Source organism: Stigmatopora argus, chromosome 7 (genome assembly GCF_051989625.1).
Source record: "Stigmatopora argus isolate UIUO_Sarg chromosome 7, RoL_Sarg_1.0, whole genome shotgun sequence".
NCBI lineage: Eukaryota > Metazoa > Chordata > Actinopteri > Syngnathiformes > Syngnathidae > Stigmatopora > Stigmatopora argus.
This window is the reverse complement of record NC_135393.1, coordinates 1687278-1715000: the sequence shown is the minus strand read 5'-3', so window position 1 is coordinate 1715000 and position 27723 is coordinate 1687278. Positions and strand designations below refer to the sequence as shown.

The 27723-nt window shown below is 43.2% G+C and overlaps 1 protein-coding gene across 11 annotated transcripts in view; it reads right to left on the bottom strand.

Moving 5' to 3' along the window:
- pnpla6 (patatin-like phospholipase domain containing 6) overlaps window positions 1-27723 on the bottom strand; it is a 118977-nt gene that overhangs the window by 44967 nt on the left and 46287 nt on the right. For 8 of the 11 annotated variants that reach the window (XM_077604359.1, XM_077604352.1, XM_077604351.1 and 5 more), the window contains 15 exons: window positions 24903-25038; window positions 24700-24762; window positions 23560-23660; window positions 23202-23369; window positions 22653-22730; window positions 21650-21855; window positions 16713-16844; window positions 16157-16280; window positions 13661-13774; window positions 13520-13595; window positions 13252-13401; window positions 13105-13168; window positions 5350-5518; window positions 5086-5268; window positions 3883-4001 (listed from right to left, as the gene is read on the bottom strand). In XM_077604359.1, the coding sequence (XP_077460485.1) occupies window positions 3883-4001; window positions 5086-5268; window positions 5350-5518; window positions 13105-13168; window positions 13252-13401; window positions 13520-13595; window positions 13661-13774; window positions 16157-16280; window positions 16713-16844; window positions 21650-21855; window positions 22653-22730; window positions 23202-23369; window positions 23560-23660; window positions 24700-24762; window positions 24903-25038 (1883 nt within the window). The remainder of the gene's footprint in view (window positions 1-3882; window positions 4002-5085; window positions 5269-5349; window positions 5519-13104; window positions 13169-13251; window positions 13402-13519; window positions 13596-13660; window positions 13775-16156; window positions 16281-16712; window positions 16845-21649; window positions 21856-22652; window positions 22731-23201; window positions 23370-23559; window positions 23661-24699; window positions 24763-24902; window positions 25039-27723) is intronic. The other 3 variants (XM_077604354.1, XM_077604353.1, XM_077604357.1) reach the window with 2 other exon arrangements.

Below are 27723 nucleotides of genomic sequence, written 5' to 3'. Positions count from 1 at the left end.
ACAATGTGATGTCTGTCGTTGTGAAATGCATCAACCAAATCAGATCCAGGGGCTTAAAGCACAGAAGGTTCCATGCTTTTTTAGAGGAAATGGAGTCTGAATATGGGGATGTGCTCTACTTCACTGAGGTTTATTTCATTATTTTTTGTTAAAAAATAAAGATATTTGATAACGTTGGAATGTTTTATCAGCGCTTTTCTTGTGGAAATCCTGATGCGCCCCAGTCTCACCCAGACTCTGCCTCTTGCGGCCCCCAGGTAAATTGAGTTTGAGACCCCTGATCTAATCTAAAGTATTTCAACATTGCAAGTTCTCCCAGAGAGAATGAAGGTTCATTGGACGCCTATGACAGTCAATGGCAGCAGCCGATGTGTTAAATGAGTGCTCTTATTGATGTGTTAAATGAGTGCTCTTATTGATATTTTGATATTAGATATTTGGATCGTTTCAACAGTATTTAGATCGTTTCAACAGTATTTAGATCGTTTCAACAGTATTTAGAGTCTAAATATTGTTGAAACGATCTAAATACTGTCTAACTAGTAGTATACTAATACTTTTATTTGTTTGATAAAATGACCATCTAATCTAAAGTATTTCAACATTGCAAGTTCTCCAGAGAGAATGAAGGTTCATTGGACTGCTTCAATAAAAACACCATCTGCTATTTAATAAATTGACAGTAGATGGCAGTAGCCGATCAGGCGACCAAAAGACGACCCAAAGACCGGCGACAAAAAGACCGGAGACAAAAAAGACCGGCGACCCAAAAGACGACGACCAAACTTCCGGGCGACCTATAGACCGCGACCAAAAGACCGGTGACCAAAAGACCGACCGGCGACCAATCGACCGCACACGAAAAAGTGACTTAAGTGATTTTCAGCACGAGGTAGCTATGGTATTTTAGTGCAAGTATCAAAGTGCAAGATAAACATTTGCAGTGCTAAGACTGAAATAATAGTCTAAGAACATTCCTTATTGATATACATCTGGCAGTGTTAGGGCATTTTGCGTATAGTGCAGTAATAGTACTTAATTGAGTCTAGATTAGATCCTTGGTGCAAAACTAAAATTGAATATGGTGACAGCTCTTGGGAAGAAACTGTTCTTGATTTTGTCTCCACATATTTGCTGTTGATATAGAGTGGGGCAGGAGGGGCTTTGTTCCGTCGAATGTCCAGGATGATTTTTTTTGGTTTTGGAAATGTTCAGCAGCAAGTTGTTTAGAGCGCACCACTCGCCGCTCAGTTTAAGGACCTAATCTCTGTAGGCCACCTCGTCCCCTCTGTGATCATCGCCACCACTGTTGTGTCATCTGCAAATTTCACTTTTTTTTCAAGATGGCAGTAGCTCTCTCTGTCCACTCTTATTTGTTTTTCGTGTTTTAGTTTACTTTGTACTTTATACTTTTTACTTTAATGGTTTTACAACTTTGTTCTGTTAGCTTGGCTACTTTCTGCTACTTCTTTTTTAGAACCATTCAGCCATGCCTCCGCTGTCATACACATGGCATTAGCCGTGAACAATACGCAGCAGAAAGAGCTACACTTCGATGCCGCTGGAAATCCGGAGCTGGATAAAAGTGCAGGGAGAAGAAGCGACGCTTGAGACCAATCATACCATCTATTATTTAATGGAAAGTGGGATCCCTCCCCCATAAGATAGAAGAGCTGTCAGCGCTTACCAGGCTGGAAACAGAGTTGAGGGTGTTGTACTCTGTTACCGTTGATCCTTCAGCTCGAGACTACTGAAGGACAGCGGATAAGCTTGGAAGAGTGACTGCATATTTTCAACCTCGGTCTCAGTCTGCAGAAGTTCCCCACCTTGTGGAAGTCTTCCTGTGTGTGGTTCCCGTTTTATCCAACTCTACAATGTCTTTTTCTTGTGTTTGTATCCGTTCTTGCTACTGCAACCAAGATGGCGCCGCGCAAGTGGCAGCCGGTAGCAGTAGCTCCATCCGCTCTTGCTCGTTTTGCTTCTTTTTTAATTGCGTTTTAATAATTCTTAATGCTTTCCCATATACTAGGCTTTGTTTTGTACTTTGTGCTTTTTGCCTTGTTGTTCTGTTACCTTTGCACCCGTCGCGTGGTTTCTTTGTGCCAGTCCTAGACGTCTTTGAAGCCGTTCAGCCGTGCCTTCACTGTCATGCACGCAACGCTCCAGACCGAGCATTCCATCATTGTTATGGGAGGGTAATGTCTCTCCCCGGTCAGATGGACGAGCTGCCGGTGCTTGCTTGTATGCTTTAAAGCCCCTCATCGGCCTCCCCGCTGCTGCTGATCAGGTGATAGGACAGTTTAGGAGGATATAGGCAAGGAAGATGATCTTTAAAACCTGCAGACTATTGAGGGACTGTGCGGATCAGCTTGAAAGAGTGATTCTGCCAGGTCAGGCCAGGTGATGGTTCATCTTTTGGGCTTTGTTTGTCGGCTGAGGGGGGTGTTTGCTGGGGCCATGAACAATGAGAGGTGGTCTGACTGTCCAAAGTGTGGAAGTGGTATGGCTCTGTATGCACACTTGCTGTTATAGTAAACATGATCCAGAGTTTTATTCTGTCTTGTTGGACATTTCACGTACTGGTAAAATTTTGGCAAACAGTTTTGAGATTTGCCTGATTAAAATCTCATGCAATGATGTGCGTGCCACTTGGATAGGCGTGCGGGTGATTGTTGATGGTATTCAGTCGTGACCGGACGTTTCGTCGAAGGACGTTTGGTCGACGGACATTTGGTCGACGGAAGTTTGGTCGACGGACAGTTCATTGAGCGGACGTTTCGTCGAATGGACGTTTCGTCAAATGGACGTTTAGTCGAACGGACGTTTGGTAAACGGATTCGCCGCCGGACATTTTGTCGAACGGACGTTTCGTCGTCGCCGGGTTCGCTCGCTCTCAAAATTATAATCATGAGAGAGAGAGTTTACTGTTGAAAGCGATCAATCAGGTAATCTCTCGCTCTCAAATTTATAATCATGAGAGAGAGAGAGTGAGTTTGTAAATGCATTGACAATGTCAGAGCATTAATATCTAAATATCTCCGTATTATTGGCATGTGTGTACATGCTATTCGTCGCCGGATTCGCTCGCTCGCTCTCGGATTCGCTTCGCTCGCTCTCAAAATTATAATCATGAGAGAGAGAGTGAGTTTGTAATTGCATTGACAATGTAAGAGCATTAATATCTAAATATCTAATATCAAAATTATCAATAAGTTGCGTATTATTGGCGTGTGTACATGTTATTCGTTGCCGGATTCGCTCGATCGCCCCGCCGCCGGATTCGCTCGTATTGGAGTGTGTACATGTTTTTCAAACTACGGCCCGTGGGCCTATATACGGCCCGTTAGGCTTTTTAATCCGGCCCGCCGACGTTGTCCCTTTGCCCTGCAATACCGCTCATCACTCTCAATTTAAAGACTGCTTCCTTTTGTTGTATAATATGTTTTTAATGTTGAAAGTAAATTTGAAAATAAATTTTCACCTTCAATTGTGTCTTTTTTCTTATATTTCAATCCCCAGGTTTGATAAAATACATTGCGTGTCCAAATGCTGGTCGTTCCCTACCTCCCTCCCTCCCTCCCTCCCATGATTCTATATTATTTTTCCTCAGAATGGAGTGTTTCTATATTTATTTCCCTGTGCTTTGTCTATAAAATTAATATTTACTGACCACCACAATGTTTATTTTTTCGAATGAATTACTTTTAGTGTTCTGAATGCCACATTGTTGGGCTTTTGAAAAAAAATTGTTGTTGTTTAATTGTTGTGATCTGAGTTTGTTCTACAGAATAAAATATCTGAGTGAATGCTTGCCGAAGTCTGGTGATTCCATACTTTTTGCTGGGGCTAGTACATGATGCACATCACATCTAATTGGCTTACCTTGCTCCGCCTCCTCCTAGCACAAGGGCTATACTGTTTCCAGTCAGCTTTCGGGCCAGTCGAGAGAAATCACTGTGTCTATCTGCCATTTTTTCAAAAACCTTTTCGTAAACTTCTCTCTGCAAAACAGAGAAAATGTGTGAAAACAATGCAGTTGCACCAGATTCTAAAATTAAGATGCAGTCTGTAATATACATAGCATACTGTAAAACAGGGATAGTCAAAGTCTTCTTTGTTGTGGCCCATTATATTTATAGTTTCCTTTGGACAGCCATCATGTATGCCAAGTGGGGCAGACATGATTAATTGAATAATGACATCGATTATCAAATAAATTGACAACTAATTTGATAGTGGTTTACCACTTCTTTTTTTTTAACTATAAGGACTTCAAATCCTTAATTATTGTATACGTAATTATGTATTTTTTGGAAGCATAGCAAATGCTGTACTAAAATGTTAGAAACATATTCATCATTCATCAAACACAAATACAACAAAGAAAAAAATTATTAAGACATTGATAAACAATAACTATAAAACTATACAATAAAAAAATATTAAAACCAAAATTATATACAAAGAATAAATAATAAATGCAGTAAATTGATGTACTAATGTGCCTTCTGAAAGGTATGCATTATAGTAGAAAATAATGGACCTTATAATTCGGTATGCTTTATCGTCCAAAAAATATAACAAACTTTCAGAGACATTGTTGAATTAAAGATTGGCCGAATCCAGTTTTTTAATTTTTATTTACATTTTTTAAATTAAAAAAATTTGAAAAACAGTACACACATATACATATATATATACACACATATACATATATATATATATATATATACATACATATATATATATTATTATTTTATTTTTAAGTTGAAAATCAGAAAAAAAACAGTAAATAATTATTTTTGTTTTATTTTTCCTTTTGTATTATCATGGTTAATTTTTGGGGAAAAACATAAGATGAAACAGCAATATCTTTAATTGTTTTTTATTATTAATCTATCCTTTTAATAAACATGTTTATTTTTTATAACAACTCTCAGTATTCTCTCATTTCTTTAGCTCTTGATATTTTGCCGAGATAGAAATATGAACTCGGATAGCATGATTTAGTTTCGTGGGCCGCAGCTGGTCCCAAAGCCCTAAGTTTGTCACCAATGTGTAAGCAGCCTCGTTGTTCTTTTGTACCAGTTTGCTGGGGCTACGTCTGGAAAAGACCCTGCGAGGACACTTTAGGTGAAGATGCCCTGAGCACCAGCTACGCATGTTAAGCCACTCGACAGTCCTGGAAGGACCTGGACTATCCTCTCTGTGAAGAAGAATCAGCTGTTTCAATGCACGGACTGCTGTGTTCTCTAGCATCTGCTCCAACTAGGGGCAAATATAAGAAGTCATTTGTATTTGTAAATCATGTGAATTAAAACAGAGTTCTTCCCTTCCTCCGACACAAACCTCTCCTAGGGTAGGTTCCTGGTCTCCTAGGCCAACAATAAGGATGCAATCTGCTTGACGAATGCAACGCTGAGTCCATGGGGTCATGCTGTTGTCAGTCTGGTACAAGACAATCCGATTGATGTCCTCCTGCTGGGCCAGCCAACCGGAGAGACGGTACTCGTGGATGCTGATGGATAAGAATAAAATATCACTGGCTACTATGACAGATGTCGGCCAACGGATCCTCAAAGGCCACAATGGGTCCTGGTTTTTGTTTCAACTGATCCAGCACAAACTGTATGAGTTTGAGTTGAATTCATTTAAAATTTATCCTTCCGGGCTTATATATCCATATAACAAATAAAGTATCTGCGGAAACTATAAGCACCTAACTGCAATCCACTGATTGGCTTGTAGGACACCAGATAGGTGAACAGGTGTCCTCTTGATTGGTTGGTTGGAAGAAAAAATGGAACCAGATAATGGTGAAATAGTGAAATACATACCTGTCAACCTCTGCCGATAACTGCCCTTATAAATGATTATGATTCCCCTTACAAACCCCCAAAAACCTTACTCGTACGGTGTTTGTAAGGTTTTTGGGGGGTTTGTAAGGGGAATCATAATCATTTATAAGGGCAGTTATCGGCAGAGGTTGACAGGTATGGCAATAGTTGTCTATCACTGTACAATGACCACATACTATAAGCCTTTTCCATGAAAAGAATGAGTGTGCCTGTTGGTACTGGTCCTTGTGCCATGCTTAGTTGTTTGAATTACATGCTTTCCAAGAATTTGGCTTTCCTTTCGCAACAAGTAAATTTGGCGCCATATCATTGGACAAATGCAAATCATCTGTACGTCATTAAATTAGCAGTAAGCAAGAGAGGGATGTGTATGGAAAGAATTGGTGGGTGGAAGATCCTTCCAGTTTACAATTTTATTGAAGTTTTCCAGTGAGAGGAAATAATTGTTGTTTCTGAACAGATTAGCTTTTGCTGAAAGGGTTAGCTGTTATTGTTGAAAGGATTAGCCGGTTGTTGAAAGGGTTAGCTGTTATTGTTGAAAGGGTTAGCTGTTATTGTTGAAAGGATTAGCTGTTATTGTTGAAAGGATTAGCTGTTATTGTTGAAAGGATTAGCTGTTATTGTTGAAAGGATTAGCTGTTATTGTTGAAAGGATTAGCTGTTATTGTTGAAAGGGTTAGCTGTTATTGTTGAAAGGATTAGCTGTTATTGTTGAAAGGATTAGCTGTTATTGTTGAAAGGATTAGCTGGTTGTTGAAAGGGTTAGCTGTTATTGTTGAAAGAATTAGCTGGTTGTTGTTGGGGGCAAAATTTGAAGAAAGTAGAGAAGAACTTGACAGTTGAAAACCAGTTGCGTGTGATTGGGTCTGAAGGGTATTTCTGGTTCCTTTGTTGCCTGTCTTCTTTCAAGGCTGGACTACTGAATTTATATCCTGGTTCATGACTGAGGCAGGAAATGAGGTGAGGTGAGTTTGATTGGGTTTTCTTTTCTGCCCCCTGTTGGTCTGGAGGAGGGGCAGACATATCTTCTCCATAGTTGACTTGACAGTATTTCATGTATGTTTGCTGCATGTTTTCTAAGCATAAATGACACAACGATGAAACAAAGAGGGACCAAAAGAGGGGGAAAAGTTCTCTCATCACGCTCATCAGGGCAACGGCAACGAGCACGTTATTTAGGGGTAAAACCTAGCGTTTCAAACGCCGACCTGTGGGATCAACATTCAAAAATAGAATGTCAAAGGTCTTATGACCACACCGGTTGATAATGTGTCGGAAAAAAAACCAACCTGCATAAGTAAAAAGAGTGACTTTTTCTTGCCACTAGTTGGTGCAGTAGAGTTTTTGCAAATAATGCCTACGGGTCTCAGGCCCAGGGCCAGGCAGGTGGGTGGTTGCGCCTGCCAGCCAATCACAGGTACAGCACCGGATGGGGCTCATCAGTCATCAGGTGTGGCTCATCAGTCATCAACGAAGAATTTAAGCCACCCAGATTTTGGCCACACCGCTGGATTGTTTTACACAGTTTACTGTTAAGTACCTTGTCGTGCTACTTCCTTGCTTCGCTTGCCTGATCTTCGACCTCTTGTTTTGCCTTAAGATCAACGACCATAACCATGGACACTGCCACAACCACGGACACTGCCACGGCCTCGATTAAGACCCTGTGCCTTGTAACTTTGCTTTGGACCTCTCTATAGACCTCTTGGCTATAACCTCCATGTTAAGTCAAACGACTCGTGTACCCTGCTTCCTTTGAACCTTCGCCCGCCCATGGAAGACTCAATAAAAAGAAAGACGTCACGTCAAGCTTGTGTTAGTTTACCTGTTTCGGGGCCCTCCGCCCTCGAGCGTAACAACACGATCGAGCCAAGAATGGACTCCACAGGTTCCATCCAAGCTCCCACCAACCAGTAACCACCACTCATAGATCAGCAGTCATATGTCAAATTTCCCAGTCACTACGTTCGCTGCAGGCACAGTTCACGCCGTCGCCTCATGCACAGAGGACATAACCAACCCCAGCCACGCCAGCTCACGTGGTAACCCCCGGCATCGCCCCGTGAACCCCTAGTTCCACCGCCTGTCCCGTATAATGTTGACCTCGGCGCATGTCGGGCTTTCCTCGTTCAGTGCAGCCTGGTGATTGAGCAACAGAGTCTCACGTACAACATGCACCGAGCCAGGATCGTCTACCTCATCGGCTTTCTTCGCCGCAAGGCTTTGTCGTGGGCTAGCACCGAGCTTGAGAGAGGCCCGAGTATATGCTCCTCCTATGCCGACTTCACGGCGGAAATGTGTACGGTGTTCGACCCTGATGTCACTCTGACAGGGCGTCCAAAGCGTGGCAGAGTATTAAGTCAAGTTTCGCAGCCTCGCCGCTGAGAGTGGGTTCAACAACAGTGCCCTCCAGGAAGTATTTCTGGAGGGGGTTAAGCAAGGTTTTGAAGGATGAGTTGGCATGCCATGATGAGCCTGGCTCCCTCTACGGGAGTTTGGCTATTGGAATTGATGGTGAACTTTGAGAACGCCGAAGGCGCTGAGCGGCGAGAGGGATCGCACGTAGGCCCCACATGCGAGTTCCAGCGACAGTGTCCGGCATCTCCTTTGGTAATCCTGCTTCCTGCGATGGCGTCAGAGCCCACGGAAATGGGACGCACAAGGCTCTCAGAGGAGTGCTCCCATTGTTTTTGCTCGGCTGTATGCCTTTACTGTGATGAGAGTGGTCATCTTTTACGGACATGCTCAGTTCGTCTGGTAAAAGCAAGGCCTAACCAATAGAGAGGGAGATGTTGGTGAGCCTAGCCACTGGTCAATCGTCCCGTCATTTTCTGCTGCTGGATTCTCTTTCCTGGAAGAGACAGACTCACGAGGCCACCGCTCTGGTCGACTGCGGAGCGGATGAGAGCTTTATCGACCGCTCCGCGGCTTCCCAACTAGGCATCGGGACTCGGCCATTGGGTAAACCTCTGAGAAACACTGCACTGGACGGGCGTGGAGTTGCACACCTTGCCAGATGTGCACGGGTCTGGGATCAAGCCCGCGCTGCACCTCAATGCTCCTCCACACGCACTCGGAGACTGGCAAACAGGCAAATCGCCGCCGTGTGCCGGCACCAACCTATGTCGTCGGCCAGAAGGTCTGATTGTCCTCCCGAGAACTCCCCCTTAAGACTGAATTCTGTAAGCTGTCCCCCCGCTTCATTCGTCCATACAAAACTGAATAGGTGATAAACCCATGCGCTGTGCGCCTCAAACTCCCGACAACCTTCCGCACCATCCCACTTTCCATGTTTCCCAGGTAAGACAAGCCCGTTGTCCCCTTGTCCCATTCTCCCTGTCTTCGATGATGATCGATGGGGGCCCATAATTCAAGGTGGAGTGGCTTCTAGAGGTTCGCCGCCGGAGCTGCAGCCTGCAGTACCTTGTCGACTGGGAGGGACACGGCCCCGAGGGGCGCAGCCAGATCCTCTACCAGTCCTTCATTCGGGATTTCGGCCGGGAACATGCGGAGGCCCTATGTCGCCTACCAGGTGGCCCGTGTAGAAGAGGGGGTACTGTCAGGCCCAGGGCCACACGGGTGGGTGGCTCATCAGTCGTCAAGGAACTATTTAAGCCACCAAGAGCTTGATCACACCGCTGGATCGGCTTGCAGTTTACTGTTAAGTACCGTATTTTCACACCTATAAAACGCACCATCTGATAGGGCGCATTCTCAGTTGCGGGTATATTTTCTGTTTTTTGTCAATACATTGGGCGCCTCGTTTGAAAAGGTGCTAGCATGACACTAGGCTAGGGTATGTTATGCTGGCCGCTAGCATACCTATGTTATACTAGCCGCTAGCATGTTATCCTATCCGCTAGCGTATGTTATGCTAGCTGCTAGCGTATGTTAGGCTAGCCGCTAGCGTGTTTTTTTAAGACAGCACGAGCAAAACTAAGTTTGATAATGCTTTATTGAGGTAAAAGGTACATTCTGATAGAAAGAGTTCAGCGTTCAACAGGCTAGGCTCCACTGTTAGTCAGAGATGTCTATTCCGGGAACTTAATTCCAGCTTCGGCGAAAGCTCGAACAAAAGTGCTGCCGACACTTGAGCCCAGTCATTCACATTCAATTGTAACTCGCGACATGCATCACTATCAAGCCTTTGATTCTCCTCGCTGTAAGAACAAAATGTGGAAAAAAACTGAAAACCACATTGTTTGATTTTTAAGGAATTTATATGCAAATCATGGTGGAAAATAAGTATTTTGTCAATATCAAAAGTTCATCTCAATACTTTGTTATATACCCTTTGTTGCCAATATTGGAGGCCAAATGTTTTCTGTAACTCTTCACAAGCTTTTCACACACTTGCTGGTATTTTGGCCCATTCCTTCATGCAGATCTCCTCTAGAGCAGTGATGTTTTGGGGCTGTCGTTGGGCAACACAGGCTTTCAACTCCCTTCACAGATTTTCTATGGGGTTGAGATCTTGAGACTGGCTAAGCCACTCCAGGACCTTGAAATGCTTCTTACGAAGCCACTCCATTGTTGCCCTGGCTGTGAGTTCGGGATCAATTACATGCTGAAAGACCCAGCCACGTCTCATCTTCAATGTCCTTGCTGATGGAAGGAGATTTTCACTCAAAATTTCTCGATACATGGTCCCATTCATTTTTTCCTTTACACAGATCAGTCGTCCTGCCCCCATGTACTGGCTTCAACAGGGGGACACGTCTGGCAGTGCAGGATTTGAGTCCCTGGCGGCGCATTGTGTTACTGATAGTAGCCTTTGTTACTGTGGTCCCAGCTCTCTGTAGGTCATTCACTAGGTCCCCCGTGTGGTTCTGGGATTTTTGCTCACCGTTCTTGTTATCATTTTGACGCCACGGGGTGAGATCTTGCATGGAGCCCCAGATCGAGGGAGATTATCAGTGGTCTTGTATGTCTTCCATTTTCTAATATTTGCTCCCACAGTGGATTTCTTTACACCAAGTGTTGTACCTATTGCAGATTCAGTCTTCCCAGCCTGGTGCAGGTCTGCAATTTTGTCTCTGGTGTCCTTCGACAGCTCTTTGGTCTTGGCCATAATGAAGTTTGGAGTGTGAGAGACTGAGGTTGTGGACAGGTGTCTTTTAAAACAGATGCTATTAATACAGGTAACGAGTGGAGACCTCGTTAGACCTTGTTAGAAGAAGTAAGACCTCTCTGACAGCCAGAAATCTTGCTTGTTTGTAGGTGACCAAATACTTATTCTCCACTAATTTGGAAATAAATTATTTAAAAATCAAACAGTGATTTTCTGGGTTTTTTTCCACATTCTGTCTCTCATGGTTGAGGCTTACCCATGTTGACAATTACAGGCCTCGCTAATCTTTTCAAGTAGGAGAACTTGCACAATTGGTGGTTAACTAAATACTTATTTGGTTCACTGTATATCGGCATCGACAATTCATTCCAAATTGTCACGTAACTCGTGCCACACTGCCTGCCCGAACTACTATGTTGGTCATCTGGCATTCATCGCTCCCGAGCCGTTAGCAAAGCTGTTAAATTGTGTTCAATCCATGGCTTCAGTCCATTTTCCAAGCGTTCACACCCGCAGTCTGTTGTCATTCACGTCAGGCATTTCCTGTGTATAGCTCTAATATGCTGTTTCTTTGAGTATTGCGAGTGTTTTTGAGGGTTAAAAGCGCTGCGGGCACATGGAAGTCAAATGCCCTGCCACTCCCCTGGGATGTTTTGAATGGATTTACCGTAATGCTTGGAATGCGCGGGTAGGTTATTTTTAGGGTGAACGTCCGCTGGGTTGATCACAATAAGTAGCGTGCCGGCAAGAAATAAAACCAGTCACTCAAGCGGTCAGGGCCATACAAAAATTTAATTTAGTTCACAGACAAGGCGTACCGACCGATTGGGCGAATCGACCATTTTAGAGAAAATTTTTAACCTTTCAGTGCGCCCTAAAGGTGTAAAAATACGGTACCTTCTCGCGCTACTTCCTTGCTTCGCTCCCCCTCTGCCCTCGAGCATAACAAAGGGCATGTTCAGGGCGTGACTCTTAATGAGCTCAGAAAGTTTGGCGCGGATAAATTGTGTTACAGTTGAGTTATGGCTGTTCAAAACATGAAATAATAATTCAAGGAGGTGCCACAGAGCTGGTTAGCCAAGCCCACCTACAAAACCAAGAGGATTATGACAACTGTAGGTCATATCAAAGGTCAGAATGGTTCAACATAGGCATGGAGTGTTTGGCAATGTAGTGAGTTTGGCACCTTGGCAAACAGCTAGATATTTGATCCCTCATGGATGCCACACCCAAGCATGTGAATTTACCGTTTTGAAAACTTTTGATCATGGAAGTCTCATAAATCAACACCCTAAATTTGATGTGGATCAGCAAAAGTTCGTTCAAATGTGGAGTCTAGAAAAGGATGAAAATCAATTATTTTTCTAACTTCAAACCAGGATGGCCGACTTCAAGATTGGTTTGGAATATGGCTTCTAGAGATTTTTTGTGCAGTCTGCAAAGTAAAGGGCCACCAATTTTCTTAGCTCGGTTGAAAAAGAGTTGTTCAAATGTGGACTGTGTAAACGGCCAAAATCAGCACAAAATTGCATACCGTATTTACTCGCATAAAAGCTGCTTTTGTCGGACAAAATATGATGACTGAATCGAGGGTACGGCTTATATGCGCATAAAAACACGACATGCACGAAACTGCAAGTTGACAACGCCATGACACGTGACGTCACGACGCAATGGCGCAAGAAATTGTAAAATTCACCAATTTTAAGTCAATTTTAAGGGTGCGGCTTATACACGCGGGCAGCTTATATGCGAGTAAATACGGTAATTTTCCAACGTTGAGCCAAGACGGCCATTCTTGTTCGTGTTAAGGTATGGTCCCAGACGTGTTTATGTGCAGTTTGGCACAAATTATTGACCAACCAATTTTCGTAGATGTAGGTTAAAATAGGTTGAGTGGCCTAATTTTTTCTTGCACGTTCAAGAAGGTGCTGTTGAGCCAAGATTTGTACAAAATTTCTGAAAACGGGAAAATATACAAATTTCACCCAGAATCTAAAGACCTGGTAAATTTGGTCAACATTTTAATATGTTACAGCTTGCAAACAGGCAAATCAATCCTTTAAATTGAGCCCTTAGCACCACAATATACTCAGGCCCTCAGAATAATCCTTAGAATTACAATCAAGCCCTTCGCACTGAAGTGTACTCGGGCTCTAATGAGAAGATGCTGACCTGTCCAAAGCAGATGCTCCAAGTCGCTCTCTGATTATGTCACTGGTCAATAACAAAGTTGGACCTTAATGGGAAGAAAAATAACATAACCCAAACAATAATTCAGAAGGAATTACAATATATCAAACAGTAATAATTGATACCCACCAATTGCACGGAGGGCATGGCTTAGCTCCATGTTGAACGCATAAATTGGCACTTCATCACATACTGGTAACACAGTCACAGTTGAGAGGTTGCTAGCAGGGTTGGTTACATCAGTACTGGTGGTCATGCTGGGCAGACTCAGGGCTGAGCCTTATGTGGGATTTTTAAAGGGGAAGTTTTAAAAACTGCCCTAGCATAAAATTGTCTTCCAATTACTACAATATCTATCTTCATTAAACCATTCACTATTGCACCCTGACTACTTAACCTGAAAATGGACCTCGGCCTTGTTGAAGGTTCCCCAGAATTTTTTGGCCCAGTAGGTGGATCAATCTCGTCACCACCTGAAAAAAGCCTCAGCCACATTAGCATTACTGCAGAAACAATTGCAAGCCAACTCCACTTTTACCTGAGGATATCGTCTTTTAATATTGTTGAGTGTCCCCTCAGGCAGCTTAACCAGTTCAGTGTCTCTTACAGCATGCACAGTAGTGGCTCTAGGCTGTTTGGTCAATGCCTCCACCTTAAGCAAATGGAAAATGGAGTACAATCCCAATTCTAATGAAGTTGGGACAATGGGTCAAACATATATAAAATCAGAAAAAAATGATTTGCAAATCATTTAAAACTCATATTTCATTAAATACTTGACAAAGACCTAATATTTCATGTTCAAACTGACAAACTTTATTGCTTTTAGGAAATAACTAACTTAGAAATTTATGGCAAATGAAAATTTAAAGAGAGCTGGCACAGGTGGCAAAAAAGATAGAAGTCAGGAATAGTCATCAAACAAGTATTTACAACTTTCCAGGGGTGTACAGGCTATCGAAAACAGGGAGCCTCTATGAATTGCTCAGCGATTCACAAGCAAAGATGGGGTGAGGTTCACTTCTTTGTGAACAAACGCGTGAGAAAATTGTCTAATTGTTTAAGTACAACTGCCGATGAGTCATCACCTTATCGTGGTAGTGGGGTTTGTGTCCCAATGATCCTAGGAGCTGTTTTGCCTTGGGCCGTGTGCCCTTGGTAGTGCCATCAAGATCTCTTATGATGAACAACATTATTTAACAGCATTTTACCTTGCGCGGACGAGGGTAACATGGGCCAGGCCTGGAGGTGGGGCACAATGGTGAGCGCCTGGTGGCCATGGGGCCCGGCCGACCACAGGTCAAAAAGGCTGAGTGGGTTCACTTTCCCATGGGCTCACCACCTGTGGTTTTTGTCCTTGCCGTGGAAGTGGATCAACTCTAACCCATCGGCAGAGTTCTCGAGGGGTCATGGGAGTTCGCCCAACCAGTCTACATCTGCTTTGGGAATTTGGAGAAGGTGTTTGACCATGTTCCCAGGGATTCTTGTGGGGGGTACTCCGGGAGTATGGGGTACTGGAATCCCTGATATGTGGGGTCCGTATGACTGTATGACTGGCGTCAGAGTCTGGTCCGTGTAGCCTGCAGTAAGTCGGATCCGTTTCAGGTAGGGTTGGACTCCGACAAGGCTGCCCGGTGTCACCGATTCTGTTTATAACTTTTATGGACAGAATATTTAGACGCAGCCGTGGCATTAAGTGGATCCGTTTTGGTGGCCTCAGTATTGCATCTCTGCTCTTTGCAGATGATGTGGTTTTGTTTGCTTCATCAGGCCATGATTTTCTACTCTCACCGGAACGATTCACAACTGAGTGTGAAGAGGACGGGATGAGAATCAGCTCCTCCAAATCTGAGACCATGGTCCTCAGTCGGAAAAAGGTTGCATGCCCTCTCTGGGTCAGGGAAGAGGTCCTTCCCAAATGAAGGAGTTCAGGCAACTTAGGTTCTTGCTCATGAGCGAAAAATGGAGCGGGAGATCAACAGGCGGATCGGTCCGGCGTCTGCAGTGATGCAGACTCTGCATTGGTCCGTCGTGGTGAAGAAGATTAGCCGAAAGGCAAAGCTCTCTATTTACCAGTTAATCTAGGTTCCTACTCTCATCTGTGGTCACGAGTTGTGGGTCATGACCGAAAGAACAAGATCCCGGATACGAGCGAGTGAAATGTGATGTGTTTTCTCTACAGGATGTCCGGACTCCCCCTTAGATAAGGTGGGGAGACTGTCTCCCAGCTGGCCCAGAAAGGTACACGGTCAATTGGTCGCCGGTCTTTTGGTCGCCGATCTTTTGGTCGCCGGTCTTTTGGTCCCCCGGAAGATAAGTGATAATTACCATTTAAATCGTTGCTCAAATTCCCTAAATACAAACTGCGAATTACTATTTAGTCATACTTAATGCCCTAGTAATTATTAGGCTAAAGAAAAGCTCCAAATTTCCCAGACTTTTGTTTTTTGTTGGAGAACTTGCTAAGACCCTGACGGACGTAGCTTCTTGAAGGGACAACGCATGTACATACAAACTCTTATACACACACGTCGGCTCAGTGAAACTGCTCATGGCCATTGTTGGCTTTTATTGATGCGTAGACCGTGTTGTTTCACCTTGTTTTGTCGCCGGCCTTTTGGTCGTCGGTCTTTTGGTCGCGGTCTTTTGGTCGCCCCGACCGCGACAACGGGCGACCAAAAGACCGGCGACCAAAAGACCGCCGACCAAAAGACCGGCGACCAAAAGACCGCACACGCCCAGAAATGCCCTAGGATTCTCCAGAAAGAGCAGGATGAAGGGGCAGGGAAAAGGGAAGTCTGGGCTTGCCTGCTGAAGCTGTTGCCCCTGCGACCTGACCTCAGATAAGTGGAAGATGAAGAGATGATAGTGATTATTTGCAGTAAACAATTAAGTTTATCAATTTGTCCTTGTAGTGTATTAATTTAAACAGGTTGAACATGATTTGCAAATGATTGCTTTCTGTTTATATTTTTAATACAAGGTGAGCGCTTTTTTTCATCCTGTCTATTAACCAAGGTTTTAGAAGTCTTACCACTCCAATGAGGTCTCCTCTTCCATATTCCCCAACTAGTTCTTTCTTGCCATTTGCTTTGCGGATGACTGAACGTAGACGTCCATTCAGAACAATATAAGTGCAGTCTGATTTATCATCTTGTCTATATGTGAGTAAATAGAAAACATGTTATGTTATGGGATCTTCTCCTGTATTTTCTGTCAGTAAGTCACACTGGAGTTTAAGTCGCATTTTTGGTGAGGGGATTTTTTTTATTTTCTCTTATCAGAAACGACGAACAAATATTTTAAAGTAACAATAGTTAAATTCAGAAAAGCAGGCTAAATAGGCATCTGTTAACGTAAACATTTTTCATATAACTATAGCCCAAAAACCGAACTTAACAGGCTGCGGATGGTCAGAGAATAAAAAATAAACATAAGTCGCACTTGAGTATTAGTCACGGGCCCTGCCAAACAATGAAAAAAGTGTGACTTATAGTCTGGAAAATATGGTCACTTAATATAAAAAAATATATATACTATAGTGAAAATGCATTGATGCTGGTCAACCTGTAACAGTTGGACATGGGTACCTGTAGAGGGCTCTACCCGCTTCTACAGCCATCCAGTCAATAGCGAAGTCCATCTGCCTGACAAATGGTGACATTCGGATGGCCACGGTGTGGGCTGCGCTCAATACCACGCTCGGTTGCTCTCTCATAATCCTGTGCAGTGTAACCACATTTTTTTACAGTACATTGCTTATAAAAGTCTTTATATTGTATTTTAGTTCAAGATTTTAATAGTCCTTAATATGGCTAGTTTCCATAATTACTGTACATTAAATGTGTTTTAAAATAATTGATTCTGCAATATACCGTGATATTCCATTACAAGATTCTCGTATCTGCACTTGTGTTTTTAGTGGAAATAACAGATAGATTGCCAGGCTTCCCATCATGTCCACTAGTCGGCAGCAGTTAGCAGCCGTACCCTGGCTTGTACTAATCGTGCTTGGACGCACAGTAGCACAGTTCACCTGCTCAAATCCCATTTCAAATTTTACTAAATATTACATTCATTTAAGAATAAGAGCAAAGAACGGTCTACAGAAAATGCAGGGTTATGGTGTTCCTTTTTCAGATTCTACACTAAAATATCTTTCGAGTTACCACCGTTCTGAAAAATCTTACAGGTGACTGATTGATTACTTTGTCTTAAAAACGTGGTAACAGCGCAAGATGAGTCATTTTGGACCATATTGATGTTTTCAATGGGCTCTAATCAGCAGTGAAAAAAACTGACTGGGGTTTTCACCTTTTTCATATTTAATGCTCAAGTAGCCTTCAGATGATGTATGCATTGTTTAAAATTATTTTAATTGGTTAATTGGTTAAAGAGAAAAGGGGAAAAATGTTTGTTTGTGGAACACAAATGCATAAGTTCTTCCTGGGCTTGCGTGGGTTTTCTGTGGGTACTCCGGCTTCCTACCACATTAAAATGCATGGTAGGCTGGTTGGACACTTTAAATTGCCCATACGTATGAGTCTGCGCATGAATGGTCGTCCCTCTCCTGAAGCAAACTGAGGAGCTTAAGATTTATACAGACGGTTAATGTGTGTGTTTCCGTGTCTTGTTTTTGCCTATTACTTTGATCCTTCACCACTTCGCAGTTTCAACTATCGTGGCTTCAGTAGCGCAGTTTTTTTTATCTTAAGTATAAAAAAAGTTCATGAAAATGTCAAAATCCACGCTGAAACTTGTAAGCGGAAGACAGGAGATGTAAAATGGTGGTGAAAAATGTCAGAAGTCAGGACATCACTTCTTCTCTGCAATGGGTGGCACCCAACGCAGAAGAAGCAAAATTTCACCGTAGAAGAACGACGCATCGATAATACAAATAGTGTTGTGCCTTTTCTTCGGATTATATTACCGCATTTACTCGCATATAAGCTGCACCCTGAAAGTTGCCTTGAAATTTTTGAATTTCTTGCGTATAAGCTGCCCCCAGATTCCCAATTTTCACCACCATATTCATGGTTATAAAAGGGAGTACAAATGTGTTACTTTGAAGGGTAAATCTTAAGAAAAATCATCACAAGTGGTATTTCTGAGATACTGTAAGAATCAAAAGCACATTTTTAATTAAATCAAAATCGAAAGCCTTTATTGTCATTATACACCGCTGCGTATAACGAAATTGGTGGTGCTACTCCCCAAAGTTTTCCCAGTAAAAACCTAAATAATAATATAAAAAGTCACGTCCGGGCAAGGTAAATTCTAAAATATTGCACAATCTAAGATATTGCACATTGTTATTGCAGAAAATGATGACACCACTGTGGTCGGACTCATCTCAGGAGGGGATGAGTCGGCCTACAGAGATGAGGTCAACAAACTGTCTTTGTGGTGCTCGGTGAACAATCTCACACTGAACACCACGAAACTAAAGAAATAATCCTGGACTTTCGAAAACAGCACAGATCTGGCCCCACTCCTCATAAATGGAGTATGTGTAGACAGGGTCCAGTCCTTTAAATTCCTGGGGGTCCACGTCACGGAAAAGCTCTCCTGGTCTACATACACCACGGCAGTAGTGAAGAAGGCCCATAAACGACTCCATTTCCTCAGGGTACTCAGGGGGAACAACTTGAACACTAAGCTTCTGGTGACCTTCTATAGAGCCACTGTGGAGAGCATCCTGGCATACTGCATTACAGTGTGGTACGCTGGAAGCACGGCAGCAGACAAAAAGGCCATGCAGAGAGTGATTAACACTGCCCAGAGGATCGTCGGCTGCTCTCTGCCCTCACTGCCAGCCCTCGTTACCTCAGCAGAGCCGGGAACATTGTCGGGGACCCATACCACCCTGGTCACAGCCTGTTCCAGCTGCTGCCCTCTGGCAGACGCTACAGGTCTCACAAAGTACGGACAAATAGGCTTAAGGAGTTTTTTTCCAACAGCCATCAGGGCTCTGAACTTGCGGTAGCACGACACACAATCCCTTCTGTGTAATAACTTCAGGGTGATCTGCCTCCTACTGACTGACTGAAGATAAGTGAGGAGACAGTGGGAGGTAAATGATCCGTTTCTTTTCTTTCTTTGTTGGCATCTGCGAGGGCGCTCGAGGGGTAATGCGATGTATCCATCACGGCGGAATGCCAACGAGTCTGAAATTATCACTTATTTGGGCCTTTTGCCTGGAAAGCGCACCTTGTGGAGAAGCACTACCAATTTCGTGATACGCAGCTGGGTAAAGTTGACAAAGCCTATGTCCGATTATTATTATTATTATTAATTAGTACTGAGAAAGGAAACACTAAAGAGCTCTGGAAAAACATTAAGAAACTGACAGGAAATAGTTTCACGCACAGAGAAATAAAAGGGAATTACAATTGAAGGCGAAAATCATCCATGATCTAAAGCAGGGGTGTCAAACCGGTCCTCAAAGGGCCGCAGTGGGTGCAAGTTTTCATTCCAACTCAACAAGAGGATACCTTTTGCAAGTGTAATCAGTTAATTAAAGTCAGGTGCTACTTATTTTAGAAGACACCTGATTGGTTAAAATGTCGGCACTGGATCGGTTGGAACAAAGACCAGGACCCACTACGGCCCTCGGCGGAATCGGTTTGACACATGTGATCTAAAGGACATTGCTACAACTTTAAATGATTATTTTATTGACTCCGTTAAAGAACTGATACCTAGCAAGATCCCTCAGATCACCCGCCAACACAACTGAACACCGATTAACACATTCTTAATTTGCACATAGTTTCACAGTCAATTTAAGAAAGGTGTGTCTGATCTGAAACGCTCCAAAGCAAAAGATGCATTTAGTATGGATGTAACATTTCTAAACCATCACAAAGAATCTCTCATAATTGATCTGCCAAGCTGTTGTCCTTCGAGAAAGATTAAAAAAACATACTGCTCGAAAAGTGACAGAGGCTAACTGTTTTGAAAAATCCCAAATGTATTTAAACATATCTAAGATTGTCTGTATGTACTTCGCAAAAAGAGCGACAACTGTCAATGATCCCAATTTTTTTTGTCTAAGGTCATGTAATCAATTCAGTCCAATCATTTAAATACCTAGGAATCACTCTTGACTCACAGCTTCTCTTTAAACGAGATTTAAAAAAACACTAGAATTTAATTTAATTTGTCCAACTTTAGGTTCATTAGAAACAATCTAACTCCTGAGTCAGCAAAACTGTATTTTGACCCAATGATCATATCACGTCTTACTGCCTAACAAGTTGGTCATTGTTCTGCAAGACAACGCTAAAACCAATTGATACTGTTTATCAGCAAGCTCTGAAATTATTGGACAGAAAACCAAAAACGTACGATCACTTGTCAGATATTAATTTAAAAAAGGGGGGGCCCTGACATGTTGGCCAGCCGATCGTAGGGCATGTGGAGACAAACATTCACGCTCACTCATACCGAGGGGCAATTTTTATCGTGTACAACCAGACTACCAAGCATATCTTTGGAATGTGGGAGGAAACTGTAGTACCCGGAGGATTCCCAGGCGGGCCTGGGGAGAACCTGCAAACTCCACACTGGTGGAGTGACCTGCATTCGAAACCACGACCCCAGAACTGTGAGGGTGAGGCGCTAACTACTCACCCTCTGGGCCGCCTCATTTAAATGTAATCACTCAATAAAATTTTATGTTGGGATGTCAAAATAAAATAAATGTTTTTACTAAATTTGCAGGTTTGATATTATTAGTTTAAAATTATATATGACATAAAATTCCACTGCGATTGGATTTGAACCCAGGACCACAGAACTGTGAGGCCGACGCGCTAACCCCTCAGCCTCTACTTATGAAATTAATTTGTTCCAAAAGTGGTTTCATAACTATGCATGAAATATGTGAGCAACTTATTCGAAAATAAAATTATGTATTTACAAATGAATAACTAACAGATGCAAAAACATTTTCTGTTCATTTTGAAAGGCGAGTGCCTAGGTGTGAGAGGATGCACATTTTGGCAACTGACAATAGAAACGAACACACAACTTTAAAAAAAAACTTAAAATTATGAATTCAAAAGAACTTAATTTTCTAGGGTCCTATGATGAAAAATAGAGTTGCAAAGTCCCCAAAAACCCACGAAACACCATGGTAAACTCTATGACGACAAATGGCGGTTGAAGGCACACAAAATCACCATCGAGATGCAGGTCACTCCGTGGCAATGGGAGGCCAGCGGTGATAGGTGATAGTCCATGGGCGGCCAGCGAGGCTTTGAGAGAGCAGCTGTTTCATGCCAATTTCAAAATAAAATACAGGATTTAGGAAGTGTATTTAGAGTTGGGGGTTTCATTTTTTTTAGATTTTGTGTTTTGTAACTTGAAATATACATAGTGTCTTGGAACAAAAATTTTCCATTGAAACTTTTCGTACCCTGATTAATTCGTAAGTAGAGGTACCACTGTACTTGCAAGACACTAATTAAACCTGCTTGTTTGCTTGCTTTTAAAAGATGTATGTTGAGTAAAAAAAACTTACTCATAGAAATTGGATTTAGATATTTTAAGGTAAGTGCAGTCTCGTATAGCCTTGATGGTAAAAATTAGAGGCTCTCCAGTAAGCACAGCGAGCTGTCCCACCATCTCCCCTGGGTGAGTCACAAACAGGCAGATAGCTTCTTGCTTATTTATCATCCGCTGATAGACATGAAGGCAACCAGACAGGACAAAGTGCAGACTCACATCCTAGAGAAGAACAGAGAGAATGAGAAAAAGACATATACATCATTTGAATTAACTTTGTCTCATCTCATTTTCTGAATCGCTTTATCCTCACTAGGGTCGCGGGGGGTGCTGGAGCCTATCCCAGCAGACTTCGGGCTAGAGGCGGGGGATAGCCTGAATTGGCGGCCTGCCAATCGCAGAGCACAAGGGGACAAACAACCATTCAATTTAGAGCGTCCAATCAGCCTACCATGCATGTCTTTGGAATGTGGGAGGAAACTGGAGAACTCAGGGAAAACCCATGCAGGCCCGGGGATAACATCCAAACTCCACACAGGTGGACCAACCTGGATTTGAACCTAGGTCCCCCACTGTGAGGCTGATGCGCTAACCACTCACCCGCCGGGCCGCCCTTAACTTTGTGTACCAATATTATTTTTTTATACTATAGACAAGAGATGTCCCGATCGGAGTAGTTGTAGCATGTGTTTTCAGCGCCATTGATTTTTTTTTCGACTGCAGTAAATCAAAACACTATACAAACAAGTCTGCTGAATGACATAATTTCTCTAAAGAAACTAATGGAACAGATAGACAGGGTAAAATAGCATATAGAGCAGTAGAGCATGGTGTAAAATAGAGCATTTCTTATTAAAGTGAGCCCTGGTTGTAGCTTCTGTACCACCAGGTCTCACTTTAATTCACATACTTTCATATATAAAATATTGTTTTTGCAATATTTTTACTGGATGGAAGTAAAAAACAAAAATAAATGACATCCCTACTATAGACTACTCATTTCAAATAGTAATACTAACCTGGTCTCCCTGTCTGGCCAACACAGCTCCAGCTTTAGCGTGATGTAAAGTAACTTTATCATTCAACAGGGAGGGGTCCTAGCATTGAAAGATGTAATTTAAAAAATGAGTGAACTTAATAATAATAAAAAACAGGGAACATTATCAAATCTCTTTCCCAATCCTTTTTTGATTTGATTCAAATAAAGCTTGAGAAAAAGTGAAGCCTAATCCACTCACAGAATGCTTTCTTTTTGCGTCAGTCGGAAAACCTTCATGTGTTAGTGTTTTTTTGTGTTTTTTTACTGCAGAGTATTGTACAAATTCTAGCAGGAGGCCTCCTGACTGACCTGCCCTCAGCATGTTAATCTGTAGTCAGATGCTACAGGGAATTTGTGATTTTGCTCATTCATCCAGAAAGTGACTTGTTTCTCAATCCATAGACTACCACATTGCAGAACAACGTTATTTTTCTCAGATTCATTTGCAAATAAAATTAGTCTGTGACTGAATGTTCAGAACTGGTAACCCTGTGGGAAATAATGGGAAATCACAAAGCAACACACATACCTTAATTTGCATGAGTTTAAGGACCTCTTTCTGAGCTTCCTCAAACAATGCTGAATTGGATCGGCAGGTTACGGTTGTGAAAATATTGTCAACCCCTGCCTCTTCCTCTGGATACAGATAGACCCCTGAGGGAACCTCATCAACTGTCACCTTCCTCTCCCGCTGGTCCTGGCAAATGGACTGTCATGATGCTAACAAAGTTTGATTAGCCTCACTTGCTACTTGTGAGGTCATCTATATTGTTAAACTGACTTTGTTAAAGCTAGGGTAACTATAATAGCATCATTTATTTTTCATTATCGGGATAAAAAGAAATACATTTAGCACTAATGAAAGGTATACTGTACTGCACACTGACCCGAGTAAAGCCATGCGGGGTGGTGCCATCTTCTGCAGACAAGGAGATCCGCCCCCTTTCATATGCCATGTCAAAGTCTGATTTACGACCTTTCTGTAGACCTGCACAGATGGAATTAAATTAAACATTTGATTCCATTCTAAATGCGTGTACTTTCATGCACGTTTTCCTTGAGCGAGAAAAAACTCAAATGTGAATTTTATATAGTGGGATTAATCAAATCTGGCCATAGGGTCATAGGTTAACAGAGTTGAGGTGAATTTAATAACTGTATATTAACAGGGTTAGGCAAACAGACTGGGTACAAATGTTGGAGTAATTGTGCACACATTTAACATTTGAGCTTTTTTGCACCACATATACATATATTAGTGATTAGATTAGAAAGATTCTGTCTAATTAGTCTTCGTTATTATGGGCTTTGAAGCCTTCATGTATTTTATGTTAATTTGTTTTCTTGCACCCTTCTTTCCTTTCCTCTGCCATTTGCTTGTGACCTCCTGGTCTCTCAATAAAAGGTGGTGATAAGTACCTGGTGTTCACAGTGTGGCTTACAAGGACCGAGAGCATTTTAAGACAATACGCATCCCGGCTCCCAGGACGTCAAACTGATGCCCTCTGGAAGTTGCCACAGAGCCATAATGGCCAAGACAAACAGACTCAAGGAGAGTTTCTTCCCAAGATTTGTCACCATCCTCAACTCAAGTTCTGAACAACAACAACTTCTGCCATTTTTATCCCGTCTTCCACTCGCGAGTTTCGGCGTGAAATTTTAAATTTTTATGATTTTGTTTACTAAACATAAAAAATAAAAAATACGTTATGTACTGAAGCCACGAAGTTGTGAAGGATCACAGTATGTATGTATCATTATATACATTTGGATGTGCTTTATTTCACCTCCCTAATACATTTCCAAGGTATAGGATCGAGACTTGCTATCAGCAGTTTCTCAAAATCAGATGACTCGGACTCACATGCACAATTATGCAATCGGGCATCCCTAGTATAAAAATATAGTATATTGTATGCATCTTTAAAATGCATTAATTTACGAAGCTATATAACTCTTTCCACGGGGGCACATTGTTTCCATACAATTTTATGAGTTAAAACAAATACAACAACCAAAAACCTTACCAGCAATATCTACAGGCATGGAAATGGTCCTGCTGAGAGGAACACCATCCTTCTCTTGATCTACTATTAAAAACACAAGCAAATGCCAATTTAATATGTCCCCAAGATAAGATTAAATGTAGTCATATGTTATTAATTTTGTAAATATTGAATATAGCTAATTTATGGTTTTGAAACATATTTCAAAGCCTTATATTACTCACCAGTAAATGCACTTTTTAAGGCAGCTTCGCGTTGCTCCTCAGGCACTGTCAAACTGCCAAAGCGCCTGCCATGGCGGATAGGACTGGCGCAGGTCAGGCAAGGAGACAAAGGATGCTGGCGTGAAGGGTGCAATTCCTGTCATTTAGAACGTATGAGAGATGAATGATTATGAAAGAGGAAATAGCAAAGTTATGTACATTAGTTGTTCCATTTATTTATGCGAACAATGTAGGAACGATTAAGAAATAAGATTGAAAAAGTGTTTTACTATGCTGGCGACAGCGAAAATTTAGTGGCAATAAAAGGTCCTCAGCGGTGTCCTGCACACTCCAAAGGACCGTAGTCTCCTCAGTAGGCGGAGGCGGCCCTGGTCCCTCTTGTACATGCATCTGTGTTTGTGGACCAGTCCAGTTTCTTGTTGAGGTGAACACCCAGGTACTTAAAATTATCCACGATTTCAATGTTTGTTCCCTGTCTGTTGGGGCTTCTTCTGGAAATCGAACACTATTTCCTTTGTCTTACTGGAGAATTGTGGTGCCTGGGTATGGCATTTTGCATACTGAGTGAAGGTGGGGAGAGTAGAAGCCAAGGAAGCATGGTTAAAACCACCAGAGATAAGAAGAGACTGGGGGTGTGACGTCTGCAACTGTGACACAGTAGCGTGAAGAAGCTTGGAAGTAGCTCCCGCATCGGCAGAAGTCAAAATCAAATCAAATCAAAAGCCTTTATTGTCAGGATACACAGCTGCGTAAAACACAATTGGTGGTGCTACTCCACAAAGTGCGTTTCCCCAGTAAAAACATAAAAAGTCACGTCCGGGCAAGGTAATTTCTAAAATATTGCACAATCTAAGATATTGCACATTGTTATTGTACACCCCGAAGTTATTGCACAGAAGGGATTGTGTGTCGTGCTAATAAAAGTTCAAAGCCCTGATGGCTGTGGGAAAAAAATCTGTCCCTAAGTCTATTTTTCTGTCTTTTGTGAGACCTGTAGCGTCTGCCAGAGGGCAGCAGATGGAACAGGTTGTGACCAGGGTGGTATGGGTACCTAACAATGTTCCTGGCTTTGCTGAGGTAGCGAGGGCTGGCAATGTCATCCAGTGAGGGCAGGGAGGAACCGATGATATTCTGGGCGGTGTTGATCACTCTCTGCATGGCTTTTCTGTCTGCTGCTGTGCTTCCAGCGTACCACACTGTAATGCAGTATGCCAGGATGCTCTCCACAGTGGCTCTCTATAGGTTACCAGAAGCTTAGTGTCCAAGTTGTTCCTCCTGAGTACCCTCACTTTGTGTTTGAGTCGTTCTACGTGCGTTTTAACTTCTGCGAGTGTCTGGGTTTCTTATTAGAAGTTTCATCCAAATTGGCATCCATTTTCCACTTAACCCAAGCAGGCATATTGATAAGACTTACCAGTGCTGTGTAGTACTTCCACTTCCTTCAGAACAAGTGGGAGATTTGTTTCAAAACAAAAGACTGGTGGTTTAGCCTTAATAATACTTACTTCCCTTATGAATAAAAAAAGCAAACAAGAGACCATCTACGGGGAACTACACCACAGCTGCGGGGGTGGACGGCGCTGCCGTATCCCCGTTGATCTCGGCACTGGAGCGGTCCTCTAACTCGACGACAGAGGATCCCATGCAACTCAGCGGTGGACGTCTTCCATCAGCGGAGCAACAGAGGAGAAAGGGAGCTGGCTTGTGCTTATACTACGGCTTCCCGGGCCACCTGGTGGCCAGCTGTGACGCGCTGCGCTCACGCTTCTAAACCTCACAAGGTTTTTCGCACCGGGGAAGAGAGGGCAAAGACTCCCAACGACTTCAGCACTTAACGGAGTCCCCGCCCGGCACGTCGGGGGATTTGGGACAGCAGCAGTTTAGTAATAGGCTGCAACTGCCCACAGTAGTATCTTTTGGGGACAAGAACTTAGAAGCTACCGCTCTCATTGATTCGGGGGCAATGAGTGTTTCATCGACCCGTCCCTGGTCGCCGTGATTGAATGTGCATTGACTAGAGTGTGCGTGAGACCCCGACGGCGAAAAGTTGGAGGCCGAAGACGGCGAAAACATGGGAGGCAAAGGAAGGCCACCCATTTGACGTGGACATGGAGGCCAGGGGCGGAGACGACGATGTGACTCTGGAGGCAATCAGCCTTCAGGCTCCCTGGTCGATGCTTCCGGCAGTATCGCCTCAGTGTTTGGTGAGTCGCTCCGCCACCTCGCTCTAACCTCTGCATGGACTATCCAGGGCAAGACGCACCGCTACTGCCTAGTGGACCTGACTGGATGACCTCCCGACGGGCCAGCTCGCCGCTTCCTTGTGGGCCGGCCTGGACGACCTCCCAAAGGTCCTGCTCCCCGCTTTCTTGCGGGCTGGCTGGGACGACCCCCTGAAGGGCTTGCTTGCCACTTCTTTGCGAGCCGGCCAGGACGACTGCCTGCAGGGCCTGCTCGCCGCTTTTTTGCGGGGCGGCCGGGATGACCCACTGAAGGATCAGTTTGCCGCTTCTTTGCAGGCCGGCCGGGACAACCTCCCTACTGGGGATTCTTTTTTTTTCATGTTTTGGACAGCACGTTTGCCCTCCTTTGGGCCCCCCGCCTCCCTCCCATTTGTTTCGATATTGGGGTTTTGGATTTTGGGACGTCTAGGATTCATCCCTAAAAGGGGAGGGGGTACTGACACGTTTTGTTGGAATTTTGGTGGGTTTGTATAAGTGCGTGTGTGTGCTTGTCTTCCTAGTTTCCCCTCCTCTCGTAAAAAGCTGTTATGAGTTTATATAATTAACCCTTGTGTGGATATAAGGAATGTATTTGGTGA